Raw genomic sequence first — 16,123 nt, 5'->3', positions numbered from 1 at the left:
GACATACAGACACACAGACAGACATACGTACAAACAGACTCACAGACAGTCACACAGACAGACGCACACAGACACACAGACAGACGCACAGACAGACGCACAGACAGTCATAAACAGAAGCACAGACAGACATAAACAGACGCACAGACAGACGCACAGACAGACATAAACAGACGCACAGACAGAAGCACAGACAGACATAAACAGATGCAGAGACACACAGAGACGCACGGTAACTGCTCTCTTGCTGTTACTGCTTCCATTTTCGGCTCCAACCCCTCAATTTTCAATTCGCATACTCACCGAAAAAAAAAAAAGCAAAGCTCATGATCAACAGGCTGATAACAAAACAAACAAAAAAACCTCGCAGTAATTAAAAAGCCGGCTGCGGTGCCGCGGGTCTCGAGGGGCGCGAGCCGGTAATCGCGTATCAACACCGAACCTCCGGACTCCCAGCAGCGAGCGGGTCAATCATCTCCCGCTGAGAAGGCTCGTTCCGGCGGTCGGCCTCGGAGAAGGCGGCGACGCGGGACGCGGAAGCAAAGACCAAAAAGCGGCGCTGCAGAGAGGACGGAACCGTTTGGGGAAGGCTCGTTCGAGGGCAGGAAGCCCCCCGGGGAGCTAGCTGTTGGTAAACACCGCCGTTCGGCTGAATTAAAACAAAAGGCGGCCCAGTCAAAACAAAGAGCCAAACGGCAGCTCTGATAAAGCAGAGTCCACGGCCACCGCCAGAGGGGTTTGGGCTGCGGAGACCATTCCCCTCATTCTCCCATTACTGCTCTCCATCAAGACAGCAGCCTCGGAAAGGTCACGGCTGAATGGAGCGCAGCCTTATGACAAGCTGAGCATTTTAATGATCCTAAAAACCCAACAGCCCATTTCAGGAGACATTCACACTGACTGAATCTCTTTATAAATTCCTCCTTAATTACCCCCGAACTCAACATGTCTTTAATCATTTCAAATAAAGATCCTTTTTTTGCGTCCGCAGAGTGAAAACAAACACTGCCGTGCCACCTAAACAGGAGGTGAGTCCGCAATGACATCAACCGCACGCAAGATGACCTCATTCATCTCTTTCAAGGCCAGGCACACAACGCTACCTCACGCGCGTTCATCTAAAGGCGTGCCTCGCAGTGAATGTCAAGACCGGCTAAACATAACAACAAAACAAAGGACAGGTTTACAGGAACTTGGATTAGGCAACCCACACACACACACACGCACACAGAACACAGACACACACAGAGGGACAAAAGTGACATCAGGGCACAATACACCGACACCAGCTCAAACATACACGCATGCAGGCGTGTGTACACAGAGGCAAGCGTACACATACGCTGTCACACGCACTTCCCAATTTACATCCCTGAATGACAATCAACACCTTTGAATCCCAATGCGTCCCGGACACCTGGGGCAGTACCGCTCAAAACGGGGCCTCGGGGGTCAACCGGCTGCAGTGTCACATGACCTCGAGAGTCAGCTGAGCATCATGTTATCCCAAACCCCCCCCCCCCCCCCCCCCCCCCCCCCCCCCCCGGCCATCACTGGCCACCGCAGACACCGCTGAGGGCTGAGGAGAGAGGCCTGTCTAACGCAGCTCTCCGGGCCTGTCTGGAGCATGCAGCCGTCTGCGTCCATGACCGTGCGGCACACAAAATTCTCCACTTCCGCTGTGCTGCCCGGCTTCACAAAGGCAGAGCTCAAAATAGATCCCTCATAGTGACTCACAGCGCCTGCAAACTGCTGCTTTTCGTCATTTTTTTGTTTTTTTACTTCTAATTCCAGATGTTTGAAGTTACACAGAGGACACTGTGTTCAATGCAACGCTAAAGAGAACAAAACAATCATTTCGCTGTTCTTTTCAAATATTGGCTTGGGTACCTTGCGCAGATGTACAATAAACCCAGAGACACACCTTGCTTGGGAAGGACAGACAGACGGACGGATGGATGGACAGACGGATGGACGGACGGACGGACTCACATGCCGGTGTTCTTGATGATGCGGCCCTGGTCCATCTTCTGGCCGATGCCGTGGACCACGAAGACGATGTGCGTGGTCTGCGGGGGCTTGTCCTCCAGAGAGGCCTCCTCCACGTAGCCCCGGTGCAGGCGCGTCCCGCTGCTGGAGGCTGCCGAAAAACAAGGGCGCCGGGGAGTGAGGGCGGGCCCCTGAGCGTAGCGCACACACACGCAGCGCCGTGATCATGTCAAACTATCAGAGGAGGCCAGAGGAACCGAGCCCCAGCCAGCCAGGCTAATCTGCTCAAGCGGCCTTGGGCTTCTGCTGAGTAACGCTGGGTATTCCCAGGATAATGACAGGCCAGTGTAAACCCTGTCCATGCACATTATTAGTACATGCTACTGAGGTCACATGACCTGCAATAATAATCGTTATTATAATTATTACTGTAATAATTCTAATAATAATAATGATGATAATAATAATAATACAAAAATGTGAGTCCTCCAGACTGCGCAGGGCTTGTGACCCTAATAGTGTCGCGTTGCATACCAAAAGCAACAGTCGGGCGATCAGAAGTCTGCGCAGCGCTAAGGAGATTTACTCTGTGTGGGTCTGTGTGTCAGGGGACTGCGTGGACCCGCGCCAGCCCTGCTTCTCTAATCTACTTTCGGGGGGGGGGGGGGGGGGGGAACGAGCTGAAAAGAGCCCTTGAAAGGGCAGTGAAAGGGGACGGAAGCGTGGAGCGAGCGGCTAGCGGTTAGCGGTGGCGGACCTTTGGAGAACCCGAGCTTCTGCGTCACGGTGCGGGCGATCTTGGAGGTGGTGGCGTCGCTGTACAGATACACCTCGTCCACGCTGTGCCAGTCCACGTGGCTCCGGCTCAGCTTCAGACTGTGAATGGCTGTAGAGCGGGGCGGGGAAGAGAGAGAGAGCGTGAGAGGAGAGGGGAGTGACAGGGGAAAGAGAGAGAAATGGCAAGAAAAAGAGGAAGAAGTGAAACAATACTGGGGTGGAAGACAACCAGTTTCATTTATTCACATGACCAACCTGCATGTCACTCCACATGCAGGTGCTTCAATTAGGTCTGTGTTTAGACAGAAAACACCCAACTGTTTGCGATTGAAAGGGCATAATGGTCAGGTCAGGACAGGTGAGGGTCTTTCCTCCCATTATACACTTTTGTGTGTGTGTGTGGGGGGGGGGGGGGGCATAGTTTACATCCATCTTCTTCACACTTGCATTCACACTCACCATGTGTGCTAATGGGTAATTCATTTACCAGGGCCAGCTGGGGCTGACATTTGAGAGGCTAACTGTCGATTCTGGCGTGAATGCCCCACGCAAGTGCTGTCAGCAGCGCATATTAATGACGCTCGATCTTTGCGGGTATTCCAGGGAGGACTGCGCGGCTCGATACGGATCGGCCCGCCGCAGACAGGAAGGCAGCGATTGCCACGAATGGACCGGGGCAAGCTGCTCATTACACTCATAACCAGCGCACAAAGGATTTCAGCGGCACACTCATTTATTTCACACTGATCACCATTTCCCATTGTTCACTGTAGAAAATGGGTTTGAACATTTTGAGCACATTCTAAACATAACTCATACATTCTTCCTGATTAATTCCGACAAGAAGAACTGGCCAGACTTCAGTGGACATTAAGGGGTTTACTAAGACCTTCAGCAAGTGCAAAAACCTTTTTTGCACGCACAAAACTAGTAACACAATGATTGGTGCAAAACAAATACCGTGACCAATCACAGGTCACGTTATTGGTTTTGCACGTGATAAAAGGTTTTGCTTATGTTACAGGTCTCAGTAATTCAGGCCTTAAGTCTCATGACGGCTACGTGAGGCGCCATTAAGCAGAATCGGTTAGCGGGACACAGGCAGAATGTGCCCAGGTTCCACATTTTCCATTTAACTGAAGTCCCATGCTCTCGTAAAGCAATTCAATCCGGCCAGACGGTAATCCAAGTTCTGGTGCCTCTCTCAGTCGAGCGGACCTCCCTGTGGGGCTCCACCTGTCAGAAGGTTACAGTCTCTGCTTTAGAGACTCCTCAGAGCCAGGCTCCGGCACAAGGGCTCATGGGAAACACGGGAAGTGAATCCCGGGGCCATTTAATATGAGCGGCACGCTACGCAGGAGCTTGGTGCGAGCTCCCTTATCCCCTCCGCGTGTCAGGTCCTGCTCCTTCTCGCGGTCGTGTCATACTGCCAGACAGCGGCCTGCCGAGCCCTGCCAGTCCCGCACTCCTGGGAGGAGCGTGACGGGGGTTCATATTAAACGGACGGGTTGAGCCGAAACCAAACTGAAGCCAGCAGGAAACAGAGTAAAGGGCAGGCTGCCCTGAGAATCGGTCTGGGCCTGGGGGGGGGGGGGGGGATTCCACTGAATGGTATGAAAACCTGCTTCCTCATTCCTTGCATAAGAATGTCTGTTCACTTTTGATTATTCTTTATGGAAAGTTACTCTCCACCCCCGACTCCAGGAAACATCCCACATGAGAGAAGAGAAACATCGTGAAATCATCACAACGAAAATAACGGTATACCAACCTGCAGCTGCTTGGAAAAACAAGCCAATCCAAACCATTTGAGTAGAACAATGGAAGGTAAAGAATTGACAGATATTTCACACTTGATCAGAATCACAAGACTGCACACAGTGTTTCATGAATCCAGACTGGTTGATTCATGTGATGTGAATCAAAACATGCTCCCCAAAAGAGTTCTTCTCCTCAGATTGTGTGATTTCGTGATCTGGTTGTAACTGAAACAAACAAACTAAAGACTATCTAAGAATTGCTAATCTACAGAAGAAGCCAGAAGGTTCGATCCAGAGAGCTCACATCCCCGTCACTCTGACTATACTGTAAAACAGCACGTACTTACAAAAACAGACCCACGCTTGGCTGGTCATCGTCCAGCTTCCACTAATTGGCACATTTACTGCGTGAATAATGTATACCAAATCCATAAATGTATCATTGGCTACCGCTATCGTGAATAAAAGAGCCAAAATGCTCTTGTTTTACAGCAGGATGTCAGAGAGGGGAGCTTCTCTATGGAGGAAACGAAGGTGAACACACACAGGGGATCCAGCAGTCAGGTAACAGAGCTAAGCAGGGTCAGTGAATGAGAGGTGCTTTCTACGAGGGGAAGTATCCCACTAACCACTGCAAAGCTCCTTCCTAAAAATGAACGACTGCTGCATATTAACAGGGCTATGGCTCAACGTCCCTCTTCATTTTAAAGAACTCAAGTTCAAGTATTCACTCGCCCCACAATCCAACCCCCCCCCCCCCCAATGTGCACTAGAAAATTAGAGGCATCACAGACACATTTAACATCAAGCCTCCCTCTTAACCTGATTAAAAGCCATTGAAAAAAAAAGGAAACAGCATCCATTTTGGCTCTAAGCTTGGCTGACCTTCAGATCCGAGTTTGTTTGTTTTTTCCCCCCCTCCCTCCAGGGGGGTCTGTATGAGCAGCAGGTAGAGGGCGATTCAGGGCGGGCACAGTGCCCCCCACCCTCGAGGGTTCAGAAGGCTGCGTTCATGGCCGACGCCCCAGTGGGGACATTTTGCAGCGCGTTCAGGGGGATTGAATGCCACTTCTGTTTGCTGCCATTGTTGCCGCTGAAGGAATGCTTTGTTCACACATTTCAGGGAGACTAATTAATTCATGATCTCGCCACTGCTAAATATGCTCTCTCCATCATCTTAAGGAGGGGGGTGGGGGGTGGAAGGAGGCTTACTACAAAGGGCAAGTTCATTCAACTGCAAACCCAAGGCAGCACACATGAAACGCTGAGTGAGAAAAAGAGCGAGAGAGAGAGAGAGACAGACAGAGAAAGACAGACAGAGAGATAGGGACAGAGAGAGAGTGAGAAGACAGATAAAGAGATAGAGAAAGAGACTGACGGAGAACAAGAGACAGACAGAGAGAGAGATAAAAAGAGACAGATAGAGAGAGAAAGACAGAGAGAGAGAGAAGACAGATAAGGACAGAGAGACAGACAGAGAGAGAGATAAAGAGAGAGAGATATCAGCTCGGACAGGTCCGCACAGATATGTCCCGGAAGGGTGCAGTCAGTGGCGAGACACAGGACTACCTAACAGCGAAGGGGAGGCAAACAGCAGCGACGGCAGCTGCTGGGCCCGGAAGGGAGAAAGGACAGCAGCGCCTAACTGGGCGGAGTCTAGGACAGCAGTACTCATAGAGACAAGGACAGCCAATCAAAATCTAGATCTAGAGGGTGCAGCACAACGGGAATAAAATGCAGGCTTACAGTACCTTGGCAGCGCTTTCTCTTGTGACATGCAGATTTAGCACTGGGCTGATATCCTCTCCATTTGAACAGAAAGGGGAGGTAGAAGGGGGGCAGGTGGGAGAGAACTAACAAATCGACACAGTGAGTTTCACGGCACTTCGCACCGGCTCACGCACCGCGGCACCCTGGGACAGCCGGCAGCGAGGTCGCCGAAAATTAACCAGAGCCGAAGCCCGCGAGCAGGAGCGCTCCTGGTTTTCTATTAACTTTGAGGTAATTCACAGACGGCACTTGACTGAATACGTCAAACGGCGTGGGTTAAGTCTCGCGCGTTAGCGATGCCAGAGAACCGCGGTGTTGAGCCTTTCACCAGCTTTACGGCCTTTTAAATTATGGAGCATTCTTGACCTTATTTATTACTCAGCAGACCTTTTACACAGTTCAAATGCCTTTCTTTCAGCGTGACAAAATGTTGAGCTCAACTGTTTCACATCATACAAGTCTAAAACAACAGAACAAGAGCAATACAGTGGACACATGATGACTAGGACCGAAATGACACACTCACAGTTTTCGATATTCAATACGCGTGAAATAAATAACCTTTCACGACTCATTTTGTCTAAGTCAAAGAATGCTCTTGTGAGCAATGCTTTACAATGGAACAAAAACGGTTACTGCAGCTACATTTAAACATTTCCAGCATGATCAATGTCACAAGAAAGCATTCGGTAAATTTGGTAACGCCTTAAAGGCTCCAGGAGCCTTATCTTAAGAGCAAATCAAAAAGTCACAGCACTGGCATACAAATAAATACATTTTAAAGGAAGGAGTTTGCTCAGCAAACAAAAAAAACGAGAGGGGGTGGGTGGCGTGAGAATGCCATCGCAAATGCCCCGTAGCCATGTAGTACCCTCATGATGCCAGTCTGAGTCACGCCCTCTCCTCCTGTACAAAGCACCGGGGCATGAGAGGGAGTGACCACTGCGCGAACAAGGACACACACAGACTCAGGCTCACTGAAGCCAGCCAGGCTAACAATGACACACACAGACTCAGGCTCACTGAAGCCAGCCAGGCTAACAATGACACACAGAGAGTCAGGCTAACTGAAGCCAGCCAGGCTAACAATGACACACAGACTCAGGCTCACTGAAGCCAGCCAGGCTAACAATGACACACACAGACTCAGGCTCACTGAAGCCAGCCAGGCTAACAATGACAAACAGAAACTCAGACTCACACAAACGCTAACAAGGATACACAGAGACTCAGGCTCACTGATGCCAGCCGAGCTAACAATGACACAAAGACTTGGGCTCACACAAACAAGGACACTCAGAGTCTCAGGATCATTGAAGAAAGCCAAGCTAACAGGGACACACAGAGAGTCAGGCTCACTGAAGCCAGTCAGGCTAACAGGGACACACAGAGACTCAGGCTAACTGAAGCCAGTCAGGCTAACAATGACACAAAGAGTCTCAGACTCATGCTAACAAGGACACACAGAGACCTCAGTCAGGCTAGCAGGGACACACAGAGACTTCAGCTCACTGAAGCCAGTCAGGCAAACAGGGACACACACAGACTCAGGCTAACTGAAGCTAGCCATGCTAACAGGGACACACAGAGACTCAGGCTCACAGAAGCCATTCAGGTTAACAGGGACACAAAACGACTCAGGCTAACAAAAACTAGCCATGCTAACGGGCACACACAGAGACTCAGGCTAACTGAAGCCAGCCAGGCTAACAATGACACACAGAGACTCAGGATAACTGCAATGAGCCAGGCTAACAGGGACACACAGAGACTCAGGCTAACTGAAGCCAGCCAGGCTGACCCTGAGAGCCCATAATGGTGGGACAATATTACATTCCGTCTCATACTGGCTGAGGGACAAATCTAAGTTATTCACAAGGCCAGGGTTATAGACATGCCTCCCCAGTAACTGGGCACGCATGCTGTGAAACCATTAGCTTCTGGTCTCCATAAAACTGCCCCTTATTCATCATCTTATTTCAGTCCAAGTATTGATTATAAATACGCCCTTCACCTGGATACTTTCATTTTAATAGTCTGGAAAATCAATGTTGGGTAATGGGGGTTTGTTTCTGTCGGTGTCCGTTTGGTAAATGCCTTAACTGCGAGACTGCAGACGGCGCGCAAACTCGATTTCTTCATTAAAGCGCGCTTTATAAATACTGAATAATCAGCTTAGCGCGTGAGAGAGTGCTTCCCTCAGCGCGGCTACGAATCTGCTGATTCCCCCCCGCGCTGCCGGGGGCGAGAGGGAAAGCACAGGCTGCTTCACTGTAGCTGTCAGAATGAACCGGCTGCACTAAGGGCCTCTCAGTGACCCAGCTCACAGCACTCCATGCAAACGCACGCAAAGGAAAACAGATGCAAAGCGCAACCGCGGAACCTTTGCATGGCGCTCAAAAAAACGCTCGTTTCTTTGAGTCAAGAGCAGTGCTACTGTCATACTACAAATGATCTGTGGCCTTGAAAACATAATAGACACCAAAAGAAATTCATATGAATGTGTATCATATGGGCACTAGCAGACAAAATGTAGAAAAAACAGAGGATTAAATCTGATGACTAAATCAAGACCAGCAATCTGAAGCCCAGAGATATGGCAGAAGGGATTAAGTGCAGTCTGCTGGGAGATTTGGGTAATCGTTCAGTGGAAACCAGCAGATTTCTGGGTACCGGTCAAACTCATCAAATCCATGATGTCAGAACAGGCATGCAAGCACACAGCACACACATATCAGCTTCAACACGAAGAGGGGTCAAAGGAAATACAGAAAAAGTGTTGTATAACGATTCTCATTCTTAAAATTACAGTTCTTATTATTGGCTACAGGTAGATGCCCGTATTTGCAGCAACTTACACTGCACTGCACTAAACCATTAAAAGATCAAACCTAATGCATCCAGTGCTAATGCCAAGCCCTAATGTCAGCCCCGTGTATACCCTGTTGTCTGTTGTGTCTGAAGCAGATCGTTTTACATGCTGGGGCTCGCCGTAAGGGTAGGGCTCTTTGCATTCAAAAGACAACCCCGCGCATTAACGTCATTCTGGCCCGATGCCACAGGTAAAGGACGCACTGGGAAAGATGGAGTGTAATAGATCTGATCCACCATCATGCCGGGATCACAGAGCGGCCTGCTGAAGATGATGAGCGGAGACGAAACGAGCTTTGCGTGCGGAGCGGAGCGGAGCCTGGCGCCCACGGGGAAAAGCCCCATCGGGATGACTGACCTGTTCCCTGTGATTACAGGACAGGGTACGTTGCGGAGAGGAAATTAAATAAGGCAAATGGAGCTTAATGACATCAGGGTCCCTAGATGCTTTCCCTCCGGATCTGACTGAGACGCCTCACTTACAGAGCTTTCCTACTGGATACAGAGGCCTACTTTTTAGGCCTACACGCTGCTGGGTGTTTTACTGGAGCAATTCAGGTTTAGCACCCAGCTCAAGGGTACAGCAGCACTGCCCACCTGGGATTCGAACCCACAACCTTGGAGTGCCACGCTGCCACCCAGGACACTGCTCACAGCCATCTGTTCATATTCAGCTCTCTAAAAGCGCAAGATTATCAGAGGCTCTCAAGTGCCTCTACTAAATTAATGTAACGTAATGTGAATTTACACAAACGGAATCGGTCACTGAGGCAAACTACCCTGACTGAGGCAGTTAGCTGCGAGTCGCTAGTGCGGAGACCAGGCTTTGAAGCAGTCGTCCTGCAGAAAGCAGCAGCCCTTCCAGCTGCCGCCCAGCTCCATCTGTACCAGCTCGTTTTTCCGTGTTTCTCTACTCAAAGATGGCCGCCGCTGACCACCCGTTAGCAGCTCCTGGCAATAACAGGGAGCCCAGTATAACCTGCGTTTCCATGACGCAAGCGCACGCCAGCGTTTTCCCTCGTCTTCGCTGCTCTGACAGAAAAAAGGGAGGGAGAAGGAAACGGTGGACTCGGCAGTCTCTGCGAAACCACCAGGACGGCCGCGTCCGCAAGCCTCTCCTATAATCCCGCAGACGAGATGCCTGTAATCTGCTCAGATTTTTCCTACATCTGTAATCCCGCGGAGGTCCCCAGCTCCCCGGGACCGTTGAGTCAGCCGGGGGCGGGGGGGGGGGCCTCGGGGGGGAGGGGCGCTCGCCTCATGAGCAGAAAGGCAGGGACTGGTGCCACTCAGCTGTGATCTCAGCCACGCGGCGTGCCCACCACATGTCCTCTGCTGCAGCAGCATGTGCCGACGGGTATTTCTGTCCCACACGGTCTGCGCTCGGTCAGCCTGGCGCTGCCCTCCACGCACTGAGAGAGAGGGCGGCATTTACGGTCACGCGGGCTGATATGATGCAAGCTCAACCGCTGCGCAGAAATAAAATTTTAAAAGTCAACAGGCCTTCTGCTCATATTTCCACCGTGGCTAAGCACGGGGGCTATGGGGCGTGCTCGCAGACGGCATGCAGGAGGGCGGGGGGGGTCATGTGACGTGTTGGCGACAAGGCGAGATGAGGGAGGGGGGCGGGCACAGCTGTGAGCACCCTGTCAGTGCCGCTCAGTGTCGCGTCTGAACGCACGCCAGGGGCAGCTGGGCCTGCGAACGTGGACGTGACCTTTCTCTTCCTCCACGCCCTGGTCTGAGCGGCGAGCCAGCGTCTGAGCAGCCTACGGCCTTCACACAGCTCTCCCATAAGCCGGCTAGCGCTACACCCACCCGGCAGGAGACATTTAAAGCGTCCGGCGGCTTCTGCAGGGCACGAGGGACCTTGTGCCAAGCCAGACAGCCAGCCTCCCTTTCCAATGCACACGCCGAGGTCGAACAGCAATCTGGCAGACACCAGCCCTGCCAGCCCGCTTGTTAACAATGTGGGAGACGTGTCATAAAGGTCTGAAGAACGACGATTTCTAAAGCAAATTTACAGCAGAGCTCAGCAACAATTGCCCGGTTCTACACTGTCCGTTTGGTTGCGTAGCCTTAATTAAAGCGCGGCGGGCTGAAAGCTGGCCAGCACGGAACCCGTCGTCCGGACAGAACTGGAAATATACGCCAGAGAGCATTCTTCCATTCTCCAAAAGCCTCCACAGGAGAAGTCCCAGTCCTGATAATAAACATGGCTCAGAGCCTCAGGTGAGACAGCTGCTTGGGCCTGGCTAAAAAAATGACACGAGATTTACGCCAACTTCCAAGAAAATCTAATCTGCTCCTCACACACAGGACCTGACATTCCAGCAAAATGACACATAACAACATTCCAGCAAAATGACATTAATTTACTCAAAACCTCACAAGTTTCACGATGTTAAAATATTTCTCTACCTTCCTTCTTTCTGACAGGAGATTTAAAATCTGCCTTTGTCCATTTTCATTACATTCTATAGTTCCTGTCAAAGTGGATGGACATAAAGTTAGACTGGGTCAACGAGAAACCAGGTATCTACTGCAGGTATCTACATGAGCAGTTTCCATTTCCACAACACTGGGAAATGCTACCGAATCATAGTTAATTAGCCATTCCAGCCAGGTGGGGTCATGCATATTATTTTAATATGCCTGAAAATGCTTCGATGAGTATCTAATGCAGATAGAAGATATAGCAGTGACCTTTATTCCAGGTCCTGGCACGCTGCAGGGTCTGATTCGGACCCAAGAAACCAGGTGAGGTGAGTTAACTTATAAACTCTGTCATCGACTGCTTTAATTGACCAATTAAGTGTCGAGTCACAGTGAAAGCCAGCAGACTTCTGCAGCCTGCCAGGGCCAGGAATGAAGATCACTGATCTATGGAGTTTTGATTTCACAGCTCAACACATTTCTAATTACGGTACAGTAGGTGTGTAAATCCCTGGTGAGGCTCCAATGTGTGTGTTTCATTCTCATCCCTGCACCACCCCCAACCCCCCCCCCTCCCCCCACTCCACCCCCGCCCCTCCATCCTCTCACCATCTTTGCTGTCCACCGTCTTGGCCACCACGTCTGTGTCAAAAGTGTCCTGCATCTGTTGCCCCCGGAAACAGTCCAGGTGCTCCACTTCGATGAGGTCGCTCTCGTCCTCCTCCAGGGGGAGCCACGTCCCGTCGATAAACCACTGCCCCCTCATTACCGGGATACGATCCTGCTCTGTAGGACGCAACAGGCACATCACTGTACCGTGTAGGAGAGCAAATACAAACCTAGAGAACCCAGGGTTGTGTATACTACTTACAGAGGCGTACATGTGTCTCCCCTTTCTTACACCACAAAAGAACCCTCCATCAGATTAATCATTAAGCCTATGAGATTCTACTTAACCTTTCCAGGCACCACTGCGCTCTGTAACAGAGTCAGGTTTGTGAAACAGGCTCTATTTTTAGCGCAGCACAATGGCAGGCTCAGTTTCACAGAAGAAACTAATTTCAGCGAGATAGTGTTCTTACAAACAGCGAATATCCTGCACCAAGGCGTCGACCCTTTTATTGCAGGGCAGACTGAAGTTAATACGGTGTTATTCCCATTGCAATGCAGCTCAATAGGAAGCAGAGATAAGAGTCAAGGGTGACATTCAGAGCAGAAATTTCAAATTAAACCCACAGAGAACGCAAAAGGCAACGGCATACTACAAGTTTACCAAAGATGAACGCTCAAAAAACCTCAAAGAAGAACATGACATGACAAGACACTTTGGCTACTAGACAAGTGTGTAATGAGGAGAAAATGCAAAATGAGAAATTAATGAGTCTTTCATTTACCTTGACTCAGTTTCTTTTGTAGGCAAAACTGCCTTAGGGCATGACATGGAATTTAGACTTTTTTGGGGGGGCCAATCACAGAGGTGTATGAGAGCTTAATGGGCTTTCCCCCAGGCCTATCACTCTGGCAAGTTCATTCAATGTCACGCAGAATCCACTGCAATCCTCAAGAATTACCTACCACAGCATGCTGTGACAAAATCAATTAATTGCAAGGTTAAGGGGGGTTCAAGTCAATTTGTGGAACATGCGGGACAAGGCAATTAGTGTCTAGTGTCAAGAAAACCGCGTAAACACGCAGGGTTGTGGAAATAAATTAACTGTCATGACCATGGCCATTTTTTTTGTTTCAAGATGACCTCCAATCAAGTCCAAGACTCACTGGAATTGTTGTTTCTATGAGTTCTTAGTAGCCTATGTTTGCAAACGAAACAGCCACCCCTACTGCATTTTGCGTTACTAGCAGAAATGTGAAATGATCACGTGAGCACAGAGCAAAAAAGTAACGTTACATATATAAATCACGCTAATTCACACATCTAACACGACAATATTGTAAACAATATCTTACATTAACGTAATAATCTGACTAGCTGGTTTCTCTGATCATTTTAGTCCAGCCTGAAGGTTATGGACAGTGACTGGACAGCATTTGGTAAAGACAATATCACGTGAGCAAGGAAAAACAAATAGCTAGCTAGTATATCCTAGTTTCGTCAGGCTGACAGGTTACCTAAATGGGTCCAGCTATTTTTCGAATCGTATGGGTTTAATCATACACACACACACCGATAAAATAGCTACCAACATATGCGTGATCAGATAGAAGTAAACTCTCCTACTAGCTAGCTAGCTAATGGCTAGCCAACAGAACTCTCTCCTCTTCGCTAAAAGTCCAACGTGCACATTTACAGATAGGCAAATTAAGAAATTAATAAACGAAAGCGCATGCACACCTTGCCAGCTACATTTGGGACTTCCTGAAATGTAACTAATAAGCTAGCCTATTGATACACTGACCATCCGTTTAATTAGCCAACTGGTTACGTATATAGCATTGTAAATACTTACGATTCCAGTACACGGGATAGCACTCCTTCTCTTTCACATCTACTTCATACAGTCCCCCTCGGACGCATACTGCATCAACATTGATGCTAATTGTATCTATATCTCGCTCGTCTGTCGAGTTTGTTCTCTCCACCACTGATGCTCTGTCCGCCTTAACTTTACTTCTTGGTTCTTCAGTCACTTGTCCAGCCTCTTCTGTCCCCTCTGGTTCCCCGGGTGGCGGCTGGGACGCATCGGCTGTTTCTCCGTCCTCCGCCTCCATGCCTGTGGGACCCTGGCGTTTGGCCTTGTCCGGATACAGTTCGCAGAATTTGCGGAACATGACCTCGATTTTTAGAGAGTCGTGTCCAACAAAATGTTTCCAGGTTTTCTTGTCCTCCTTGTAAAACCACCGCACTTCCTCTGGTCCCAGTTCTGTGACAACCTCATAACGATGTCTGGAACTGCTAGATCGATTCCTTTTCCTGGTCTCCATCAAAGGGGCGACATTCCCATCGCTTTCGCTGTAGTCCAGGTCAGCATCGATGTAGGTTGCACCAGAGTCACCACCGCGGTTGTGACAACCGGGGTAATCCTCATCCACTAGGCCTAACACCATGCCATCCTGGGATGACCCGTGACGGGCTCGTAGCAGTGGCAAGCGCCCGTCCAGACCGGGCTGCACAGAATGCATCCCACCATGTATCATATCGCTCATCGGTTCGTCATAGCAGCATACGAAAACATCGTTTCTCAATTCCCAGTCTCTGCTAGTGTTGCCGACAGACGAACCTCTATTTTCAGGGCTCTGTGGAGGACTAAGTAAAGACGTCTTATCCGTATACCTGTTCATTACTGTTAGGCTAGCGATAGCTAGCACGCGTCTATTTTTTTTCTAAAGTTCAGGCAGATAGCTAGCTTGCTAGCGCAACGTTAAATGGTTAGCCGACCAACACTACGTAGCTGCTTAGGCTAGCTAGCTAGTGAACTGGCTTTCTGGTCAGCTAGCTAGCGCACCTAAGATAACAGCATGAGCTAGAAAGCTAGATGCGCGTCTAAAGCTGTGAAGTCCAGCGACCCTAAAAAACCCGCTTTCCCTACTTCCTTCCTCGACCACCACCACATATAGCAGCGGTGCCGATTCGGAACCACTTTCCTACTGTAGCCAGACATAGAACCCCTGGGGTTCGGATGTATTTCTGAATTTCCCTAGCTCATATCCTGTCAGTTCAGCTGTGATTATTTCATGTCTAAACAACTCGCCGGCTTGCATGGTGACACATGCGCGTGATTCTCCTTCATGCGTGGCCGTGCACGTATTGGTGAGTTGGCTTCCTACGTCAAATTGTGAACGCGCACGCCAATCAATACGTAGCCACACAATTTATTTTTTGGAAGGTACGATCAGCGATGGAACGTTTGAGTGAAACAAAATGCTAGTATCACAGATTCTAAGCCAACTACTTCATTTTATTTAAAAACAAATTGAGAAGATTTTACTTGTTGAAAAGATGCATTGTTAAAAATAATAAACATAAAAAATAATAAATAGTCTAAACTAGGTCTAAACGGACGTCAGATGTAATAATTGGACGTGATACTATTAATTTTGTTCTTTTATATATGGTTTTTTATTTATACATTTGTTTAATTCAAGCATGATTGGAGAATCAACAACTATAAACTTATAATAACAATAAGCAGAATCAAAATAATAAATTTAATTTTAAATGAAGGATTGTGGTTACTTTGTTTACACAACGTAAAGTTACTGAAGTTCATATTCTAGCTACATTCTAATTACCTAGATTTATCATTTAATTAACAAGTAGGTTCACGGTGATAAGACAAACAATATCCACAAGGTGTCGCTGTTTACTTACTTTAGTTACTGTACTCTTCATGTCGTACCCTAGCGCACCCACTCTACCAACATCATAGGTACTCTCGTCGGTATATATTGATCTAAAGATTGATTCATTTATATAAATAAAAACATGAATAGTGATTGTATGTTGTTCTCATATGAGTAAAAGCAATCATAAAACACTGAGCCTATATTGCAACAACAAAAAT

At 48.8% G+C, this 16,123-nt stretch overlaps 1 protein-coding gene across 2 annotated transcripts in view; it reads right to left on the bottom strand.

The window, feature by feature from the left end:
• The window catches only part of ddhd1a (DDHD domain containing 1a), a 32,759-nt gene extending 17,406 nt beyond the window's left edge, over positions 1-15,353 (bottom strand). The window contains exons 1-5 of one of the 2 annotated variants that reach the window (XM_035426261.1): positions 14,069-15,353; positions 12,213-12,389; positions 6,278-6,379; positions 2,747-2,875; positions 1,993-2,140 (exon numbers count right to left, since the gene is read on the bottom strand). In XM_035426261.1, the coding sequence (XP_035282152.1) occupies positions 1,993-2,140; positions 2,747-2,875; positions 6,278-6,379; positions 12,213-12,389; positions 14,069-14,900 (1,388 nt within the window). In that variant the 5' untranslated portion in view covers positions 14,901-15,353. The remainder of the gene's footprint in view (positions 1-1,992; positions 2,141-2,746; positions 2,876-6,277; positions 6,380-12,212; positions 12,390-14,068) is intronic. The other variant, XM_035426271.1, reaches the window with a different exon arrangement.
• Between the last annotated feature and the right edge of the window lie 770 nt (positions 15,354-16,123).

Source organism: Anguilla anguilla, chromosome 1, assembly GCF_013347855.1.
Source record: "Anguilla anguilla isolate fAngAng1 chromosome 1, fAngAng1.pri, whole genome shotgun sequence".
Lineage (NCBI taxonomy): Eukaryota > Metazoa > Chordata > Actinopteri > Anguilliformes > Anguillidae > Anguilla > Anguilla anguilla.
This window is presented reverse-complemented; position numbering and strand designations above follow the sequence as displayed.